The following is a 20,869-nucleotide window of genomic DNA, read 5'->3' as shown; positions in this document are numbered from 1 at the left end:
CTAAAGAACTTTTACAACTTAGTGACTAAAAGATGAATAGACATTTCTCCAAAGAAGATATGTAAGTGGCCAAAAACTATATGAAAAGCTGCTCATATTATCATTAGCCATGTGGGAAATACAAATCAAAGCCACAATAAATTATCATTTCACACTCACTAGAGTAACTATAATCAGAAAGACATATAATAAGTGTTGACCAGGATGTGGAGAAACTAGAGGAAATAGAAAATGGTGCAGCCACTTTGGTAAACAGTTTGGCAGTTCCACAAAAGGCTAAACAGAGTACCATATAAGCCAACAATTCCACTCCTGAGAACATATCCCAGAAAAATAAATGTCCACAAAAAAATATGTTCACAAATGTCCATACTAGCATTATTTCATAACCAAGAAGTTATGAAATTCAAATTTTCCATCAACTGATGAATAGATAATATGTGGTATATTCATAAACTGGATAATTACTTGGCAATAAAAAACAATGGCATAATGATACGTACTACATCAAACTTTAAAACCATTATGCTGGGACAGGTGCAGTGATACACACCTGTAGTTCCAGCTACTTACAGGGGAGACCAAGGTGGAAGGATTGCCTGAGCCCAGGAGGTCAAAGTTGTGGTGAGTATAAGCATGCCACTGCACTCCAGCCCAGGTGATGGAGACCCTAACTCAATCAAACTATCAATCAAATCACTGTGAAAAGTAAAAGACGCCAGTCACCAATGACCACATATTGTATGACTCCACTTACATGAAATGTTCAGAATAGGCAAATCTATAGAGACAGAAAAGAAATTAATGATTCTAGGGCTGGGTGGAGATTAGGGTTTAGGGAGTGACAGCTAAAGGGGTTTCTTTTTGAGTGAATAATTTTTGAAAGTGTTCTAAAGTTGATTGTGGTGATGGCTGTACAGTTTTGTAAGTATACGGAAAAACCAATAAATTGTGTGCATTTAATATGGGCGAATTGTGTGGAATGTGAATTATGACTCAATAAAGTTGCTACAAAAAAATAATACTATTTGCAATTGTTCCCCAAAAGGGAAACACTTAGGTATAAATCTAATATGTATATGAGATGTATATTACAAATTATAAAAACTGATGAAAGAAATAAAAGACTGAAATAAATAAAGACATATACCATGCTCATGGATGTAGCAGCCAAAAACTGAAAACAACATAAATGTTCCTCAACAGGTGAATGTTTAACAAATTCTGGTACATCCATACTACTGAATGCTACTCAACAATAAAAAGGAATAAACTAACAATACAAGCAATGTCTTAGATGGATCTCAAGGCCATATGCTTAATTTTTTTAAAAAGCCTATGTCAAAAGGCTTGCATGATTCCATTTATACAATATCCTCAAAATGACATAAAAATGGAAATGAAAAACAGGTCAGACATTGTCAAAAGACAGGAACTGGCAGGCAGATACAACTACAGTGGGATAGTACAAGAACAACCCTCTGTGGTGATGAAACAGTTTTGTATACTGATTGTAGTGGTAGCTAAACAAATCTACACATAGACACACACTACATAGACCCATACACTTACACATAGGTACATAAAAACTGGTGGATGGTAAATAAGTAGTAAATAAGGTCTGTAGTGTAGCTGACACTAACATCAACTTCCTGGTTTTATATTATACTAGTTATATAAAATGTCATCATTGGGGGAAGCTGGGTTAAGAGTTCAAATGATTCTATGTACTATTTGTGCAACTGTTCCTCAGTGTATAATCATTTTAAAAGTAAAAGTTAAAAAAAGGCAGACTAGGCAAACCCCTCAGGTCCCCTCTAGCTTTGGAAGCTTTTCTATCCTCTCAAGAACAACAAGAAAAAAAACAGGCTATATAATTACAGATACAGTAAAAATAACATAAAATGATGTAGCAGAACTAAAAACATATTAGTGGTATCAGTGGTATCAGTAGTGATATCAGTGCTATCAGTAAGTGTATGTGAGCTTAACTAATATTTTAAAACAAAAAGATTTTCACATTGGTTGACCAAATAAAACCCAACTTTATATATAAGATAGATATAAAAAAATAGTTTCAGAAAGGTAAAGATATATGAGGCAAGTGCAAGCAAAATCACAGCTAGAGGTATAATCTTGATGTCTCAAAAATACAGAATTTAAGCCAAAGGTTATTAAATAAGATGAAAAACACACTTTTCATTGCTAGAGTTGCCACCCCAAAATGAAGGTACAACATAATATAATCAACAGCACAGATCTAATGGCTATCTATCAACCTTTGAGTCACAATAAAAGAGAATGCACTTTTTCTTCAACTGCTCATAAAACTCTCACAAAAACTGGTCATAAATTAGGCCATAAAGAAAATTTTACTAAGTTCCATACAGAGGAAATACTACAAACAACATTCTCAGGTAAGAATGCAATAAACTAGAAATTAAAAACAAAGAAGTCCTTCTATCTTAAACTCTCTACTGAATAATTCGTATATCAAAAATAAACAAATAACAATTGCAGAATTTCTAGAAAATGATGATAATGAAAATGCTACATTTAAGAGTCTATGGGATACAATTAAAGCACTGATCATAAAAGAATGAAAATAATTTAGGTATCAAACTAAAAAGAATAAAAAAAAACCAATTTGCCAAAAAATAAATTATAAAGAGGGAAGGCAAAAAAATAAAAACAAAACCTGAACTACAATAACAAAAAACAGACCTAATAAATAAGCTAATTTGTTGGAAAAAAAATCAACCAAATTAGTAACAGTAAAAAAGGTAATGGCACAATTATACAAAACAAGTTGAGAAATACAGAAAATTCAGTCAATAATAACTAACTACTTTGCATAACTCCATGCAAACAAATATAAAAATCTTTTTAAATAAACAATCTCTAGAAAATTGATAACATTCTGAGATAGATAACTCTGTAGCTCTTGGAGAAAGTTAATAAAACTCATTCTTGAGCGAGTAGAAAGCTTAAAAAGACCAATCTTATAGAGGAAACATAACTTTTTCTAAGAACACTATCCAAGAGTCATCATGCCCAGAAAGTTTCACAACTGACCAAACACTCAAAAAGCCAGAAAATTACTACTTAAACTATTTCAGAGCAAAGAAAAAGGAGAAAAACTTCTGACATTTTATGAAGTGAATATGACACTGACACCAAAACCTGACAAATACACACACACACACACACACACACACACACACACACAATGACTAGCCAGTCTCACAAATACAGATATCACAATCAAGTGAGGTTTATTCCAGAAAAGCAAGGATGGTGGAATTTCAGGAAATCCATTAATCTATACACACACGACGAGCCAGTTTCACAAATACTGATATTATTCCAGCAAAGCAAGAATTGTGGAATATCAGGAAGTCCATTAACCTAATTCACCATAAATAATAAATTTATTGGAAAAATCTGGTGATCTTCCAATCAAGCTATGGAACTCTTGCTGGCATCAGCATCACCTATTAAGTATAATCTTATCAAGAATATTTAATTTGGGTCAGGTGTAGCAGCTCACAGCTGCAATCCCAGCACTTTAAGAGGCCAATGTGGTAGGATTGTGTGAGGCCAGGAGTTTGAGACCAGACTAGATAACATAGCAAGACTCTGTCTCAGCAAAACATCAAAAAATTAGTTACATGTAGTGGTACATGTCTATAGTCACAGTCACTCAGATGGAAGGACTGCCTGAGTCCACAAGGTTGAGGTGGTGGTGAACCATGAGCATGCCACCACACAACAGGCTGGGCAACAGTGAGACCTCTGATTCAAAAAAAGAAAAAGAATATTCCATTTGTATCTAATCAATCCTTTAGACTAAACTTTAACATTACAAGAAATACACAAGATAAATGAATAAATTAAACATGAGGAAACACCAGACAAGCCAAAAATGTGCTACATACAACAAGGCCACTGGCTTGATTACTTCAATAACTTCAATAAATCAATGCCATGGTGGGAAAAAAGTGGAGAAACTCTCCTAAATTAAGAGAAAGTAAAGAACTCTAACAACATACATAAACTTTTACTAAATTCTGGTTCAAAAACAACTATAAAGGCCATTTTTGGAGACTATGTACTGGGTAGAATTAAAGAATGATTGCTAATTTTCTCATGTGTGCTAAGAGTGCTGTAATTATGTAAAAATATCCTTATTTTAGAAGATGCATGCTGAAGTAGTCAAAAGTAAAATGTCATGATGTCTACAACATGCTTCCATAGGTTTACAAACAAAAAAAGATATATACACATACATTCACATACAAATAAAGTAAAAATGGCAAAATGTTAACTATTAACTCTAGTACATAATTACAAAGTTGTTCAATAGTTTCTGTAAAAGGTAGGCACATAATTACAAAATGCTGTCTTATTATCCAAGTACCAAAAATAAGTAAATAGTATACTTAATTTAAAGCATCTTTACAGTTTCATATGAGTGACATATATTTTGAACATCTATTTTCAAAACCAATATTCTTATTTTTAAATTGAGAAGTTTAAATCACCAGAATAACTTTCTCATTACTTATGGACAAAAAAACAATAATGCTTAACACATACATAATTCTTACTATGTGCCAGTCATCGTTCCAAGCATTTTTATGTATGTTACCCTACTTAATTATCTAAACAATCCTACAAGCAAATTATCATGTTTCCATTTTTCAGAGAAGGAATAATCTATAGAGGTCACACAACAAGTGGCAGAGCCAGGCTCCTAAGCCAGTTAGCGCAACTCCAGAATCCACACTTCAACCATCCTGCTGTACTCTCCCCTCAGTTGGAGTAATGTATGTTTCTAGTATTACTGACTTCATTTTGCTGCACTTATAAAATACTTTGAATACTCTGGTTTCTCTTCAGATCGTATAAATCTTTCGCCACTAGAGTCTATAATATTGAGTGACCTCTCACAAAAACAAAGGTCCGAGTATCACATGTTTCCACTCATATAATGGACCTTAAACATCCAATCTAATACTATAAGAAAATGACTGACAATAGTGGGAAACTATGGGGGGGGAGGGAGATGGGATTAATGAGCAAATATCTGTCTGGCGATGGGGAAGCACCTCTAATCAACAGGGTGCCTGAATGAAACGTATTTGTATACCTAACCCTTAACTGTACCCCACAACATTATAATAAAAATAAATAAATAAAAAATAAAATACTTTGAGTTCAATACTTCTAATCATCCGAAAGTATGAAACAATTAAATGGAGAATCACAAAAATTTACATAGTGTTACATTTACAGAAATGCATTAAGAGTGGCTTCAGGTAGTTTAAGTAATATTTGGTTATCTGATTATATCTATTCATATTTTTACTAGGGGGCAAATGCCTATAATAAGCATTTTCATGAACCAAAAGATTTTAATATATGACCCTATCTAAATTCTCTAGGACAAAGATGGATAATTTCTCAGCAATAAAAATAATTATTCATGTTGCCAGGCATGATGGCTCACGCCTATAATCTCAGCATTTTGGGAAGCTGAGGCAAGAAGATCACTTGGGTCCAGGGGTTTGAGACCAGCCTGGGCAGTATAACAAGAACTTGTCTCTACCAAGAAATAAAAAATCAGCCAAGTATTGTGATGAACACCTGTAGTCCTAGCTACTCAGGATGATTACTTGAGCCCAGGAAGCCAAGGCTATGGTAAGTCATGATTATGCCACTGCACTCAAGATCCCAACTCAAAAAAAAAATTTATTTATGAGAAGGCAAATATTTTCTTATGCAAAAGTTTTAACTTCAACTGTTTACCCAACTGAGCACTGTACAGAAGTTTGCAGCACTTTATAGCACTTTACAGAAAACTTACTAATTCACATGGAAAATTTCCAGCTAGTAACAATCAAAAAAAATCTTTCAGCAAGATATCTTAAGGTTAATAACTGATTGACAAGAGATCTTTCAATAAGCCTGAAGTAAAGTATAGGTTTAGATGATGATAGAAAAATATTACTAATTTTCTTACATGTGATAGTGGTGCTGTGGCTATGAAAAGATCTTTCATTAGAATTTGTGTTTATCATGTTTTAGTTAGGGCACGTCAAAAAAATTCTCCAATTTTTTAAACAGAATCAGAGTATTATTGCTCTATAATGTCAATCTTTAGACTTTTATAGACAAGAAATATAAATAATATTAATAATATTAATAATAAAATTAATTTTCAATCAAATATTTGTAGAACTAAAAATCTATATATGAAAGTATTTCCCATCCCAGGACTACAGTAAGTGATAAGCAAAAAGAAAAGAAAAAATTTCTACTTGGAGTGGGGGACAGGTAACCCGTTCTATTAAATAGATATATAAGAATTTACCTGCTTTTTCTTTCAATCAGAATGGCCACATAAGATGCTGGCAAAGCGGCACCAAAGCCAGGAGTCCATGAGTAGAATTTTCCAAGTATCTTCCTGAAATTCAAATTTGAAATTTATGTATGAAATTCCTAGTTGGTCATTTTAGTTATTATAACTAAAAGTCTCCCTTGACAGTTCACCCTCGATCTAAATGTGCCTCAAATTCAACATATCCAAAACCAAACTCATAATCTCTCTTCCCTGCCCCCATGAATGGGTTCCCCTTCCTCTATTATCCCAGGTTATTGTTACCAACAACCATCTATCCACTAGGTCTGACACTTACAGTCATCCTCAACTTTCTGTCTCCCTCACCTCACACATTAAATCATTCCCTTAAGTTACTCCACATGTAATTTATCTCTCAAATTTCTCTCCAACCTATTGCCCATGCCTTAGTTAAATACCTCACCATCTCTCATTAGGGCTTCTACAATCACAAACTAATGATTAGCTCTCCTTCCAATAATTTAGTCAGTCTTTCAAGCATTCCCTGGATTCAAACCTGCTGGCATTTTAAACCTTCTGGGTTCTCAGCTTCCTTATTTATTAAATAGGAATAATATTACCTATCTCATCAACTGTTATAAGGAATTACATGAAATATTTCCTAGCACCACGCAAGAAAGTGTTAGCTGGCATTACAATTATTACTATTACCATGTCTCCTATTCTTTAACACATAATAGATATTTAACAATATTTTTCCTTCTTTGCTTCTACAACTTAGTAACTTTTTCCCTACAGCATTTAATAAAAGTATTCTATATTTTTTAGTTTTATGTGTTTATCATTTTTCATTTCATAGAGTATATTCCTTGAAAGTAGGAATCTTCATAATGCCTCACATATCATGAATGATCTTGGGTTTTTGAAGAGGGGAGAAAAAAGAAACCTGGATATATTAAGAAGGTTTTTCCCCTTTCAAAACAATATATTCCTAAGCCAGAAAGAAGTAGCAAGTTAAAAAATGATAAGAAATAATCTGAACAGTTGGTCAACGGCTAAACAATACATTACAGAAAAAATATATATATTTTTAGCCAAGTGTGGTGGCACATGCCTGTATTCCCAGGTACTCAGGAGGCTGAGACAGGAGGATGACTTGAGCCCAAGAGTTCCAAGACTGCAATGAGCTAGGATCATGCCACTGCACTTTAGCCCAGATGACAAAGTGAAAAACACTGTCTCTAAAAAAAAAAAAAAAAAAAAAGTATGTGTGTATACACATATATATATTCTTATCATATATATACAAGAATCAAGAATCACAGATGAAATGATCTTTTTCATTGAAATTTAGATTTAAAATAATTAGAAAAACTATTGAGGACATATTAACTTGGGTATTTTTGAAATGGCCATCAGAAACATACCTGAGAGGACCGGACATGGATTTTCCTATGATATAAAATACACAAAGGACTAAACAAGCTATTGAATGTAAAAACTAAAGAAAAATGGACTCAATTAATTAGTTATGGAAAAAACATGTATGCTACCTTAATTATAAGTATTTTATGCTTCTACAACCTAACAGGTTCATAGAACATTTTTTAAAAGCTGCAATAGCAATGTATACATATTACAATTTTTTAAAAGCTAATAATGTATATCCTTATTTTTAGAGGATTAACAAGTCTTAGACACTTTCTACAAACCACATGATGAAGAGAGTTTCCTACATAGATTTTTCATGCCAATTTAAAGGCATGTTTGATCAGTAGTAAGAAAAGCTTATCAATCATTTTCTGCATAATCTCAAAGTGAACAAATACTAATACTCTGAGAAAAAAATCTGTGAAAGACATTTGGAAATTGTATTTTCAGCTGCCATTAACACATGCCTGTTGAACTATCTTGTACAACACTAACATGAAGATAATGTGAAGTTAATATTTTAACTTGACAGATATTTAAAAAACACTTGCTTGAGTTTTCAACAATCAGCAGAGAAAAGATAAAAAGAAGTAAATATCTAATAAATATGTTAGATGTGTCACAGAACTCAAGAGACTGAATTCTATCTGCATCCATATAACATATAAAGCATGTAGCACAGATAATGTATATAAGACAGAATCAGGACAAAAATTTCAAATACACCAGGAGTTAATTTATTGTTTTATACATAAACATGTGCATTTTATAGTCACTTTGAAGTTTGTTTACTGCATATGGCCCTAACCTATGTCACAAATAGTTGCTTTGAATTTCTGATCTATGAAATTGAAAAGCTAAGAAATCCTGATCAACAACTTGGTAATCATAACAGGCCTCAGAAAATGTGTGATATCATAAAGCATTTTTGCTATATAATCACATTAGTCATTTGAAATTTAGATTACTTCTTCAGGTCAAGAGGCCCACAGTTCCTAGTTTTACAAGCTTTGAGATGAATGTAATTTCACAGATTAAAAAAGCATATATATATATGGTTTATATATATAAAGATATACATTCACATATATATTTACATATATACATTTAAAAATATATATATAATTACATATATATACATATATATATATAAAATGTTGGGCAGGAGATTGTCTGTATATATGACCTGCCTGTATATATTTTACGTAAACATCTGTTTGTTTCCATTTACGTAAACATCTGTTTGTTTCCATTTCAACAAAGGAATATGTATTAATATCTAGTGGTGATTATGAGTACCAACCTTAAAATGCAAAAGAAAGCCATATACAAGGCCCCATTAGCAGTCAGAAATGAAGCAGATTGTAGGATCTCAGGGAGTAGTTTGTGTAGATAATAGTCTAATTTTCGTTTCCGGAGAATTGCTGCAATCTGCAAAGAAAAAGTCTTTTTTGTTTAATCCAACCAACTTTTCCCACTTAAATTAGCTGGAAATTCCTAAGTAAAAGCATATATATATATAAATTGAAGTAAAAACACTGGCACTAGCCGGGCTCAGTGGCTCAGCCTGTAATCCTGCGCCTTTGGGAGGCTGAGTTGAGTGGATTGCCTGAGCCCGCGGGTTCGAGACCCGCCTGGGCAGCGAGACCTCATCTCTACAATAACACAAAAAAATCAGCCTGGCGTGGTAGCGCATGCCTGTAATTCCAGCTACTCGGAAGGCTGAGGCGGAAGGATCGCTGGAGCCCAGCAGGCGAGGCTGCGGTGGCCGGGAGCGGCCACTGCACTCCAGTCTGGGCGACCGAATGAGACTCCAACTCAAAAAAAAAAAAAAAAAAACGCTGGCACTTTACTGGCTCCTCTATAGAAATACAATTTTCAGGATAAATAAAAAGAAACTTAAATTTATTGAAGATAAAATATACACCAAAAAATACAACATGAGTAACCTCCATATATCTTTTCATTCACCTATTACATTTCTAAAAGCTATTCCTTTGTTAGCATTTCCTCATCAGATCTCGACTCATTCTACATCTACTCTCTGCCACTGTATCAGCTACAATCTCTCAGGAATTTCTATTAAATCCTATCTATCCTATCTCCCAAATTCTAAGTCCACAGGTCAAACGACTACTGGACAAGTCAACATAGATGTCCCATTGGCATCTAAAAATTCAACATATCCAAAAGAGAACTCATTGTATTTCCCAAATATGCTTTTACTTTTGAGTTACCTACCTCAAGTATCAGTCTTCTCACCTACACTAACATTAGGAAAAAAAGTATGTGTCATTTTCAAATCTACCTTGATTCTTTGCCACCCCATCAGTTCTTATGATTTCCTTTAGGATTTGGAATGCAATGTCTCTTTCATTTATACTTAACAATGGGCAAAATTGGGTACATTATATATTCAAGTAGTTACAGAAAAAACACCCTTCTCCATTCCCACAAAGGAAGAAATAAAACTGTCCCTATTTGCAGATAACCTGACTTTCTACTTAGAAAATGTACAGCAGATCATAGGACTCAACATAAACATACAAAAATCAACTGTATTTCTGTAAGAGCAATCAACACATGGAAATCAAAATTAAAAATACAATGGCATTTATAACTCAGCAAAAAAATATGCCAAGTGTGGTGGTTCATGCCTATAATATCAGCACTTAGGAAGGCCAAGGTGAGAGGATTGCCTGAGCTCACAGGTTCAAGACCAACCCGGGCAATTTGGCAAGACCTCATTTCTACAATAAATCAAAAAATTAGCCTGGCATGGTGGTGCATGCCTGTAGTTCCAGCTACTTGGAAGGCTGAGGCAGCAGGGTCACCTGAGTCCAGAAGATTGGGGCTGTGATGGCTGTAAGGGTGCCACTGCACTCCAGCATAGGTGACAGAGTAAGACTTCAACTCAAAAAAAAAAAAAAAAAGAAATACTTGTGCATAAATGTATAACACATGTACAGGATTTATATGATAAAAACTACACAATGCTGATGAAAGAAATCAAAGAAGATACAAATTGTTGGAGAGGAATACCATGTTCATGGACAGGAAGACACAACAAACATGTCAATTATCTCCAAAGTGATAAGCAGGCTTAACAAAATCCCTATGATAATTCCTGAAAGATTATTGTGGATATAAACAAGATTATTCTACAATTTATACAGAAAAAAAGAAAAGAACTAAATTAGCTAAAATAAAATTTTTTAAAGGATAACAAAGTATGAGGAATTGGTATATTTGATTTTAACACTTATACAGCTACAGTATCTGACTGTGTAATATTGGCAGATAAACAGACAAATAGATCAATAGAAAAGAACAGAAAACCCAGAAGTAGACCCTCACAAATACATCCAACTGATGTTTGACAAAGGTACAAAAAGAACTCTATGAGGAAAAGACAGCCTTTTCAACAAATGGTGCTAAAGTAAGTGGATATCTGTAGATTAAAAGAAAAAAATGAACTTCAACCTAAGTCTCATATTTTATGCAAAAATTAATTCAAAATGAATCACAGACACAAATGTGCTGGTGGTAATGTGGAGCAACTACAACTCTTGTACATGGCGTGTGAAAATGAAAATTTCACAGTTACTTTGGAAGACTGTTTGATAATATCTAGTGAAGCTAACCATATACTTATCCTATGACCCAGCAGTTCTGTTCCTGGATATACTCAAGAGAATAAACTGCTTGTTTCCATCAAAAGACTTATTCATAGCACTATCTATAATCACAAATATGTAATCACAAATTATGATTTCCTTTAGGATTTGGAATGCAATGTCTCTTTCATTTATACTTAACAATGGGCAAAATTGGGTACATTATATATTCAAGTAGTTACAGAAAAAACACCCTTCTCCATTCCCACAAAGGAAGAAATAAAACTGTCCCTATTTGCAGATAACCTGACTTTCTACTTAGAAAATGTTCCAAAATACTGGAACAACCTAAATATCCATTAAAAATAAAGTGGATAAATTGTACATATACACCACTATTGGTAGACCAAACTCTATAGTCTATTGTGAGAAACAAGGAACACCTAACACATGACACAGGAAGTAACCTAGGACCTTATCATTATTGTGTTCTAATCCAGAGTTTCCAACCAAAGTTCACGTTGCTAAAATACTGATCCACTTAGTAGTCTGTTACGCCAGACCTGGGGTAACACAGCAGGGAGATAATCATCTCAGTTTTCCCCAGTATGCCACACATTTTTATCATTTCCTATGTGGATCACAGCATCCTACTGCATGATAAAGTTTAGGAAGCACTAATAATAGTATAGTATAATAATAATATACCAGTAGTTATGCTAGACATGTAGTAATTTTAATGGCAACTTGTCATCGAATATAAAATCATAAGATATCAGACGCCATCATAAACATCATATTTTATATTAGACTTTTAAAGCTCATATACTATGATCAAAGCATTCCACATTAATTTCTTATAAATTTTTCAGACATACATACAATTTAGCTGAAAACAAGGCATACCATACCACTATAGTTAAAATATATACCTGTATTTACATATCTATATTTATCTAACATGATTTTAGAAGACTATTTAATGACCTGAGAAAATAAATCCAAATTTACAAAATGAAAAAACAGAAAACAAAACAATAATTTGCAATGAACATAGAAAAAATACTAGAATGTTATATATTAGTTATTTCTGAATGGCTGATAATAGATTACTTAATTTTCTTCTTTTCGCTTTTGGATATTTTCCAGACTTTCTATGATAAATATGTGTTACAATTTGTATTATTGGGGTGAGAGGAACAAGTGTGAGAAAGTAGGGATTGTTACAGAAAAAAATCTGAATAGGGAATAGCAATAATCAGCATGATACAGTGCAATACAACCAGGAGTTTTACTGTGAATCTTAACTCTAAAACTATTTCTATGAAGAATCCTTGTTTACATGCTCTTCAGATTTCAATTTCCTTATTTCTTAAATAAAAAGCTTATATTAAATATAAAGTTATTTTGTTGTTGTTGTTGTTTGAGTTGGAGTCTCACTCCATCCCCCAGGCTGGAGTGCAGTGGTACACTCATGGCCACCCCAGCATCAACCTGCTGGGCTCTGGTGATTCTTCCGCCTCAGCCTTCCAAGTAGCCAGAACTATAGGTGTGCGCTACCACTCGGCTAATATTTTTTTAATTTATTGAACAGACAAGGTCTTGCCAAGTTGCCCAGGCTAGTCTCAAACCCATGGGCTCAGGCAATCCACTCCCCTCAGCCTCCCAAAGTGCTGGGATAACAGACTGAGCCACCAAGCCCGACCAGGTTACACATTTTTTTAAATTAAATGGTACTGGAAGAATTGAGCATCTGTGTGGAAAAATTAACTCTGATCCTTGCCTTATAACTATACACAAAAATTAATTTGAAATTAATCATGCACTTAAATTTGAAAATTATAAAATAATAAAGTATCTAGAAGAAAACATAGTAAGTATCTTCCAAATCTAGGCATAAGTCAAAAGACAGAGGCAACATTAAGCATAGTTTATGATGGGTAACTATGGTAACCAACCTGACTAACCCAATGGCTACAGACTGAAGAGTAACATAAAATTATAAGGACAGATCCCAATTTAGAAATACCTATTTATAAGTATATCACTATTAAACATCCATCAGGACTATATTAATTTCATTTTATTCATTTATATTTCCTTGTCTGTTTCCCCATATGATGAATGCTGCATGTCTGCCACTGACTAGTATTGGGATTGCATTTTATGACCAAGGACCAGAACATACCAATTTCTAAATAAGCAATCATCATGAGCCCAAGAGCTTGATCAATAAACTCTTCTAGGCCAGGCGTGGTGGCTCACGCCTATAATCCCAGCACTTTGGGAGGCCAAGATTAGAGGAATGCCTGAGCCAACAAGTTCAAGACCAGCCTAGGCAACTTGGCAAGACCTCATCTCTACAATAAATCAAGAAAAATTAGCCGGGCATGATGGCACATGCCTGTAGTTTCAGTTACCTGGAAGGCTGAGGTGGAAGGATTGCTTGAGCCCAGCAGGTTGAGGCTATGGTGGCCATGAGGGTGCCACTGCACTCCAGCCTGGGCAACAGAGTGAGACTCTGACTCAAAAAAAATAGAAATAAAAATAAAACTCTTCTAGAAGAGCCCATTTATAAAGATTCTGACAAATCTAGTCTCTTGGAAAACAAAGGAGTTGGTGATAAGAGGCAATTGTATGTTGTATCTACTCAATCTTTCTTAGTAATCACTAGCAAATAATGATTTCCTTAAAGCAGGGTCTCTCAGTCTCAGCCCTATGGACATTTTGAGCCAGATCATTTGTTAAGGAGTACTGCCCTATGCAGCATTCCTGTGGCCTCTATTTTCTAAATGCTAGTAATATCCCCTCCCCACAGCTATGACCACCAAAAACGTCTCCTGGAGTTGCTAAATGTCTCCTAGGAAGTAAAATTGCCCTTACTGAGTGAGAACTGCTTTAAAGTTAACAGCATAAGCCTGGTGCAGTGGCTTACTCCTGTAATCCCAGTACTTTGGGAGGCTGAGGTGAGAGGATAGTCTGAGCCCAGGGGTTTGAGACCAGCCTGGGCAACTTGGCAAGACCTCATCTCTAAAATAAATCAAAAAATTAGCCGGCATGGTGAAACACGCCTATAGTTCCAGCTACTTGGAAGGCTAAGGCGGAAGGATTGCCTGCATCCAGCAATAGAGGCTGCGGTGGCTGTGAGCATGCCACTACACTCCAGCTGAGGTGACAGAGCAAGACTCCAGCTAAAAAAAATGAAAATAAAGTTAACAGCATAATAAATTTATTATGCTATTGCCAGAATTTTTATTTTATTTAAAAAAACTTATATGACACATACTAGATGCCAGGTACTGTCCTAAACACTACACAAGATTAAGATTAACACAGATTAAGTGTTAACTCACTTAATCTTTATAACAATCTATGAAATGGATATGATTTCATTATCCCCATTTTACAGATATGAAAACATGAATAGAGATTTACCCAAAGTCCCATAACTAATAAGTAGCAAAGCAAGGATTGAAGTCAAGCAAGTGACTCTTAGCTACCACTTGATGTTGAAGTCAAACACGTCCTAAATAAGGTAAAATATCACTTTTCCACAGCGCATGTTATAAATGAAAACCTGTGACTTACTAGTCCCTAAAGAAGTTGAGGTTGCCCACTCTAAAAAGAAAAATTAAAACACAGACACAAATGTAGAGAAAATACAAGTAAGACATAAAAATAACCTTGTTATTCAGAAATTTGGTATATATACATACCAGTGATCTAATCTGGGGGAAGACTAAATAAGGCACTATGATGACTTCAGGGTTAGAAATTACATCTCCAGTCTACTAGAGCTAAAGATGAAAGACTGAAATACAACACTAAATCAGCAAACAGAACCAATCCCCAGAGAGTGGACAACAACCAGCTGCAGAGTTAACTTTACCCTCTTGCACTTCCTCCGCGAAGATCTCAGTACTTTTTAAATAAATGAGATAACAGATTTAAAGTATTTAGCAGAGTAATTGGCACATAGTAGGCACTTTAAAAATGTTGGTTTCAGGCCAGGCATGGAGGCCCATGCCTGTAATCCCAGCACTTTGGGAGGCCAAGCGGGAGGACTGCATGAGATCATAGCAAAACCTTGTCTCTACTAAAAAAATCAAAAACCAAGCTGGGCGTGATGGCACACACTTGTAGTCCCAGCTCCTCAAGGCTAGGAAAGGAGAATCACTTAAGCTCAAAGAGCGGAGAATGCAGTAAGCCAAGATCGCACCACTGCATTCCAGTCTGGGAAACAAAGTGAGACCCCTAACTCGAAAAATAAAATAATAAAAGGTAAAATTTTAGCATATTTCACTCCCTGTTCCAACTCCAATTCCTTTTTGTGCTGCACAGATTTGTTTTATTCAGAGTTTGAAGAAATTTCTGTCTCTTGTAATCAAAATATCTGAAAAAAGAAATGGCAATCAAAAGAACTATAAAGACCTCATCCCTACAATAAATCAAAAAATTAGTCGGGCATCGTGGCATGAGCCTGTAGTTAAAGCTACTTGGAAGGCTGAGGCTGAAGGATCAGGAGCCCAGCAGGTGGAGGTTGTGGTGGCAGTGAGCATGCCGCTGCACTCCAACCTGGGTAACAGAGTGAGACTCCGATTCAAAAAAGAATGAAAGAACATGTCCTCCTCACTTCCTTCTCTTATAATTGGATTCACACATATTAGGAGTGTTCACTACAAACTAATTGTTACATGGTCAGGAAAGAGCTGTATTGCATTATTTAGAGAAGTTAAGTGGTCCTCATGAGAATTAAAATTAAACCACAGGCCGGGCTCAGTGGCTCAGCCTATAATCCTGCGCTTTGGGAGGCCAAGGTGAGTGAATTGCTTGAGCCCGTGGGTTCGAGACCCGCCTGGGCAACTTGGTGAGCCCTCATCTCCACAATAAATAAATAAATAAATAAATTAGCTGGGCATGGTAGCACGCGCCTGTAGTTCCAGCTACTTTAAAGGTTGAAGCAGAAGGATCGCTGGAGCTCAGCAGGTCAAGGCAAGGCTGTGGTGGCCGGGAGCATGCCACTGCACTCCAGCCTGAGTGACAGAGTGAGACTCCAACTCAAAAAGAAAAAAAAAATTAAACCACATTTCTGTAGCACCAAAAGATTCCAAATAAAAACAGAACTTCAATGACCAGAACTAAAGTAGGATATTCACCTACAACCAGATGACATCCTCTATCTTTTATCTAAAAAATATCAAAGCCTTTTTTAAAAATAAGACCTTAACTGGGCACAGTGGCTCACGCCTATAATCCCAGCACTTTGGGAGGCGGAGGTGAGATAATTGCCTGAGTCCAAGGGTTTGAGACCAGCCTGAGCAACTTGGCGAGACCTCATCTCTACAAAAAAATCAAAAAATTAGCCAGGCAAGATGGCACATACCTGTAGTTCCAGCTACCTAGAAGGCTGAGGCGGAAGGATCACCTGAGCCCAGCATGCAATAACTGTAAGCATGCCACTGCACTCCAGCCTGGGCAACAAGAGTGAAACTCAACTTTAAAAAAAAGATCTTGCTTAAAAAAATTTACACTGCACTTGGTGGTTAATCTTATTTATCAACTTAACTGGGTTAAGGAATGCCCAGGCATTTGGTCAAACATTATTCTAAGTATGTTTATGAGGGTGTCTAGATCAGATTAACACTTTGAATCAGTAGACTGAGTAAAACAGATTGTCCCCCAAAATTTGAGTGGGCCTTATCCCATCAACTGAAGAACTGAACAGAACAAAAAGACAAACTCCTCCTGCCTCGTTTCTTGAGCTACATACTGGTCTTTTCTAACCTTTGGATTTGACTAAAACTTCAGTTCTTTCAGTAGGGCCTGGTGACATTCTGACTAGAACTTACACCACATTGGTTTTCTTGGTTCTCAGAACTTCAGACTCAGACTATAACTACACATTGGCTCTCCTGAGTCTCCAGTCTGCCAACTGCAGACCTCATCACTTCTCAACCTCCATAATTGTGAGTCAATTCTTTATTATATACAAACACACACAGACATAATTGCTTCTCTGTCTTTGAGGAACTCTCATATACTACATCTGAATTGTTTACAACATGTATGTTTAAGGTTAAAACTGTAAGCTACAAGGCCCAGCACAGTGGCTAACACCTGTAATCCTAGCACTTTGGTAGGACAAGGAAAGAGAATTGCTTGATCCAGCAGTTCGTGACCAGTATAGGAAACGCAGTAAGACCTCATCTCTTTTTTTTTTTTTTCTGTTTTATTTCTTTTATTTTTTTTTTTAACTTTTAAAATTTTTATTTTAAAATTGTGGGGTACAATTCAGGGTAAGGTATACATATATTCATTATGAATAAATATACGCTTGTTGATGAGGTGTGTCCCTCCCTCCCCTGGCAGATTCCAACTACTGCCAATCCCACCTCCCCACTCCCCCACCTCACCCCCACAGTTTCCCACTACTATCAATCCTTTTCTTACAGTATTACGATAGTTGTCCAAGGTCCACTTATGAGTGAGAACATGTGATACTCAGTTCTTTATTTCTGTGAAAGATCACTCAGTATTATAGACTCTAAGTCCATCCTGGTTGCTTTACTGTCAAATTTTTTTATTTTTCTTTTCTTTCTTTGAGTCAGAGTCTCACTCTGTCAGGCTGGAGTGCAGGGCACTCTCATGGCTACCAGAGCCTTGACCTGCTGCTGGGTTGAAGTGATCCTTCTGCTTCAGTCTTCCAAGTACCTAGAACAAAAGGCAAGCCACCATGCCTGGCTAATTTGTTTACCTACTGTAGAGACGAGGTCTTGCCAAGTTGCCCAAGCTAATCTCAAACCGCTAATCTCTGAAGCTAATCTCTGAACCGGGTTCAGGCGATCCTCTTGCCTTTACCTCCCAAAGTGCTGGAACTGCAAGTGTGAGCCATTGTGGCCAGCACATATTTTTTAATTCAAAAAATTAAAATTATTTTAAAAATTGTAAACTATAAAAGCCAAATATAAATATCTAAAGCAAAATGACAAGAAACCAAGTATCATAGATCAATAATTACATATCTTTTTAGTTTTCAAAACTTTTATATATGCATTATCATATGATTGCCACAGCAAGTCATGAAGTAAGTGGTTAAGGTAGGATCATCATCTATTTGTAAATGAAGAAAATCACACTATAAATTGCAGAGCAAAACAAAAACTCTGATCTTGTAGCTTATATCCAGGGTACTATACCATGTTGCCTCATCAGCTTATTTAATAACCAACTTATTAAAAATGAACCAAAAAAATGGGGCAATTTGTTAACAATATACGTGGGAAAATAAAGCAAATCTTCAAATGTTTTCCTCTACTATTTACTATAAAACCTCCCTATAATAAAAATCATACATCAAGTAATGACGATTAAGCCCTCCATAACTATATCTTTACTCTCCTACACTTTCAAATTTATATAGAAGTTGAGATTGGCCTTCAAGATAAACATGAAAATATACTTAAGATACAATATTGAAACAAAATATGCTCATGAACAAGTCTCAGATTGAGCTCTGCATATATTATACTCATGTTCCAAACTGAGTAAATAATAACAATATTTTTGGTAATGTAGGGACCGTCATTTCAACTTTTACAGATGTAACTCACCATGCCAAAATACTCTTTCACATGCTATCTTCTGCATGCTTAAGTACAAACATTATAGGCTCTAATATGAAATATTTCAATTAATGGAAATAATTCTAATAATTCACTTCTTATTGAAGAACTTCATTCAGGTTAGAAATAGAAGCTATGCACATTGTTCCAGTCTCCTCAATGAGGATATTGTGTGCATGAACTGAATCCATAAAATACAACTCAAGCAAACCAAGAGTTTAAGCCCAGGAAGGAAGAACAATTTCAGCAAGAGAAGAAATCGCATATAATAGGGGACTATCTTAACTAAAAACTACCAACTGTCTCGTCATTTGCTGATATACAAAATTTCATTAACAGAAGACAAAGATATTCTCAAAAGTTTTAAATTGTACTTAAACTCACTCACAATGAAGTCCAATAATTAGTCCATCAGCGATTTGATAGATATAAAATCCTTTACTATTTTTTGATAGTATAATCCTGACCACCTACCTAAAGCAAAAAAACAAATCTAACCTGAAATTTAACCATGGGAAAAAGAAAAGAGGACCCAAAAAAACTGTTAAAAAAGATGCTTAACTTCTTAGCCTTCACAATTTTGTCCAAAACAATCTCAATTTACCTTTAAGTAGGTGAAGACAAATATACTGAATTGTTCAAATAGTTCTTCTGACATTCATAACTGAAAATTTCTATCATAACTTAAAATATAGATTTTTATTAGAAGGAAGCTTCACTATCGAGACTCTAATAATTAAGGTACTTGTCTGGTCAAAGATTATGTTTTCTTACTTGCTTTGGGTTCAGGTTAAGTAAAGGCTGAGGCAGAAGGATCACTGGAGCCCAGCAGGTCGAGGCTGCAGTGGCCTGGAGTGTGCCACTGCACTCCAGTCTGGGCAACAAAGTGAGACTCCAACTCAAAAAAAAAAAAAAAAAAAGAAAGAAAAAGAAAAAAATTTTGTTGAGGAGGAAAGATCACCAGAGACCAGCAGATCGACACTGGGGTGGCTGTAAACATGCCACTGCACTCCAGTCTGGGCGACAGAGTGAGACTCTCACTCAAAAAAAAGAAAAAGCTTTGACCACCTAGAACCAATAATTCCTCCCCTCAGAACAAAGAAGACTGGGAGATGACCAGATCCAGAACGCCAGAACTCTTTCAGTAGTTCCAAATCTAAAATCCGCCTCAACATATCTTACCGTAAGTGGTCAAATTTGAAGCCCTTCATTTAGACTCTGCCAAGCTAACATTTCTAAATCCTTTCCCTTGCCTTCCGATTCCTTAAAACTTGCCCCAGAGCCCAAATCATAGAGACAGATTTGAGCCCACCTCCTGACTCCTCGCTGGCTGGTCTTGAAATTAAGTTTTTCTCTTCTCAAAAGCTGGGTACCATAGTATTGGCTTCTGTGAATACCTGGCAGGAAGCTAGTTTGCTCAGTAGTATAAACATATTTCCTTAATATATCAGTCACTTCCTTGGGAAAGGCTTCCTAAACCCTCCACACTAGAATGGATCCACTTGTAACACAACCTAGTAGCACCCTGTACATTGCAAGTTAACAGCACTTATCACAATTGAAGTGATTATGTGTATTTCTTTAAGTTTATCTTCCCCCTTAACTACAACTTCCATGTTCCCCCCATTCCTGTATTCCTGATTCCCTATAGGTAATCTGTAATATCTGGTGAATGAAATAAGAGTAGGAAAGAGAGAATGAAAGAGAAAAAAATTAAGATTCAGGGTAAATGCAGTCACACTACATTCCACGGTACTCTAAATGAAGCATTGGGCACACTCTAAAACTCAGGCTGGTCCTGGTTAATTCAGTGCCTCTTGTGCTGAGGAGTTTCT

General features: G+C 35.5%; 1 protein-coding gene across 2 annotated transcripts in view; it reads right to left on the bottom strand.

Annotated features, from left to right (window-relative positions):
* TMEM135 (transmembrane protein 135) overlaps nucleotides 1-20,869 on the bottom strand; it is a 287,168-nt gene that overhangs the window by 255,405 nt on the left and 10,894 nt on the right. For both annotated transcript variants that reach the window (XM_008067224.2, XM_008067225.2), the window contains exons 2-3: nucleotides 9,099-9,226; nucleotides 6,377-6,469 (exon numbers count right to left, since the gene is read on the bottom strand). In XM_008067224.2, the coding sequence (XP_008065415.1) occupies nucleotides 6,377-6,469; nucleotides 9,099-9,226 (221 nt within the window). The remainder of the gene's footprint in view (nucleotides 1-6,376; nucleotides 6,470-9,098; nucleotides 9,227-20,869) is intronic.

The sequence above is a fragment of the Carlito syrichta genome, unplaced genomic scaffold (assembly GCF_000164805.1).
Source record: "Carlito syrichta isolate Samal-C Ts95f unplaced genomic scaffold, Tarsius_syrichta-2.0.1 Scaffold309418, whole genome shotgun sequence".
NCBI lineage: Eukaryota > Metazoa > Chordata > Mammalia > Primates > Tarsiidae > Carlito > Carlito syrichta.
Note: the sequence above shows the minus strand (reverse complement) of the source record. Positions and strands in the feature narration are given on the sequence as shown.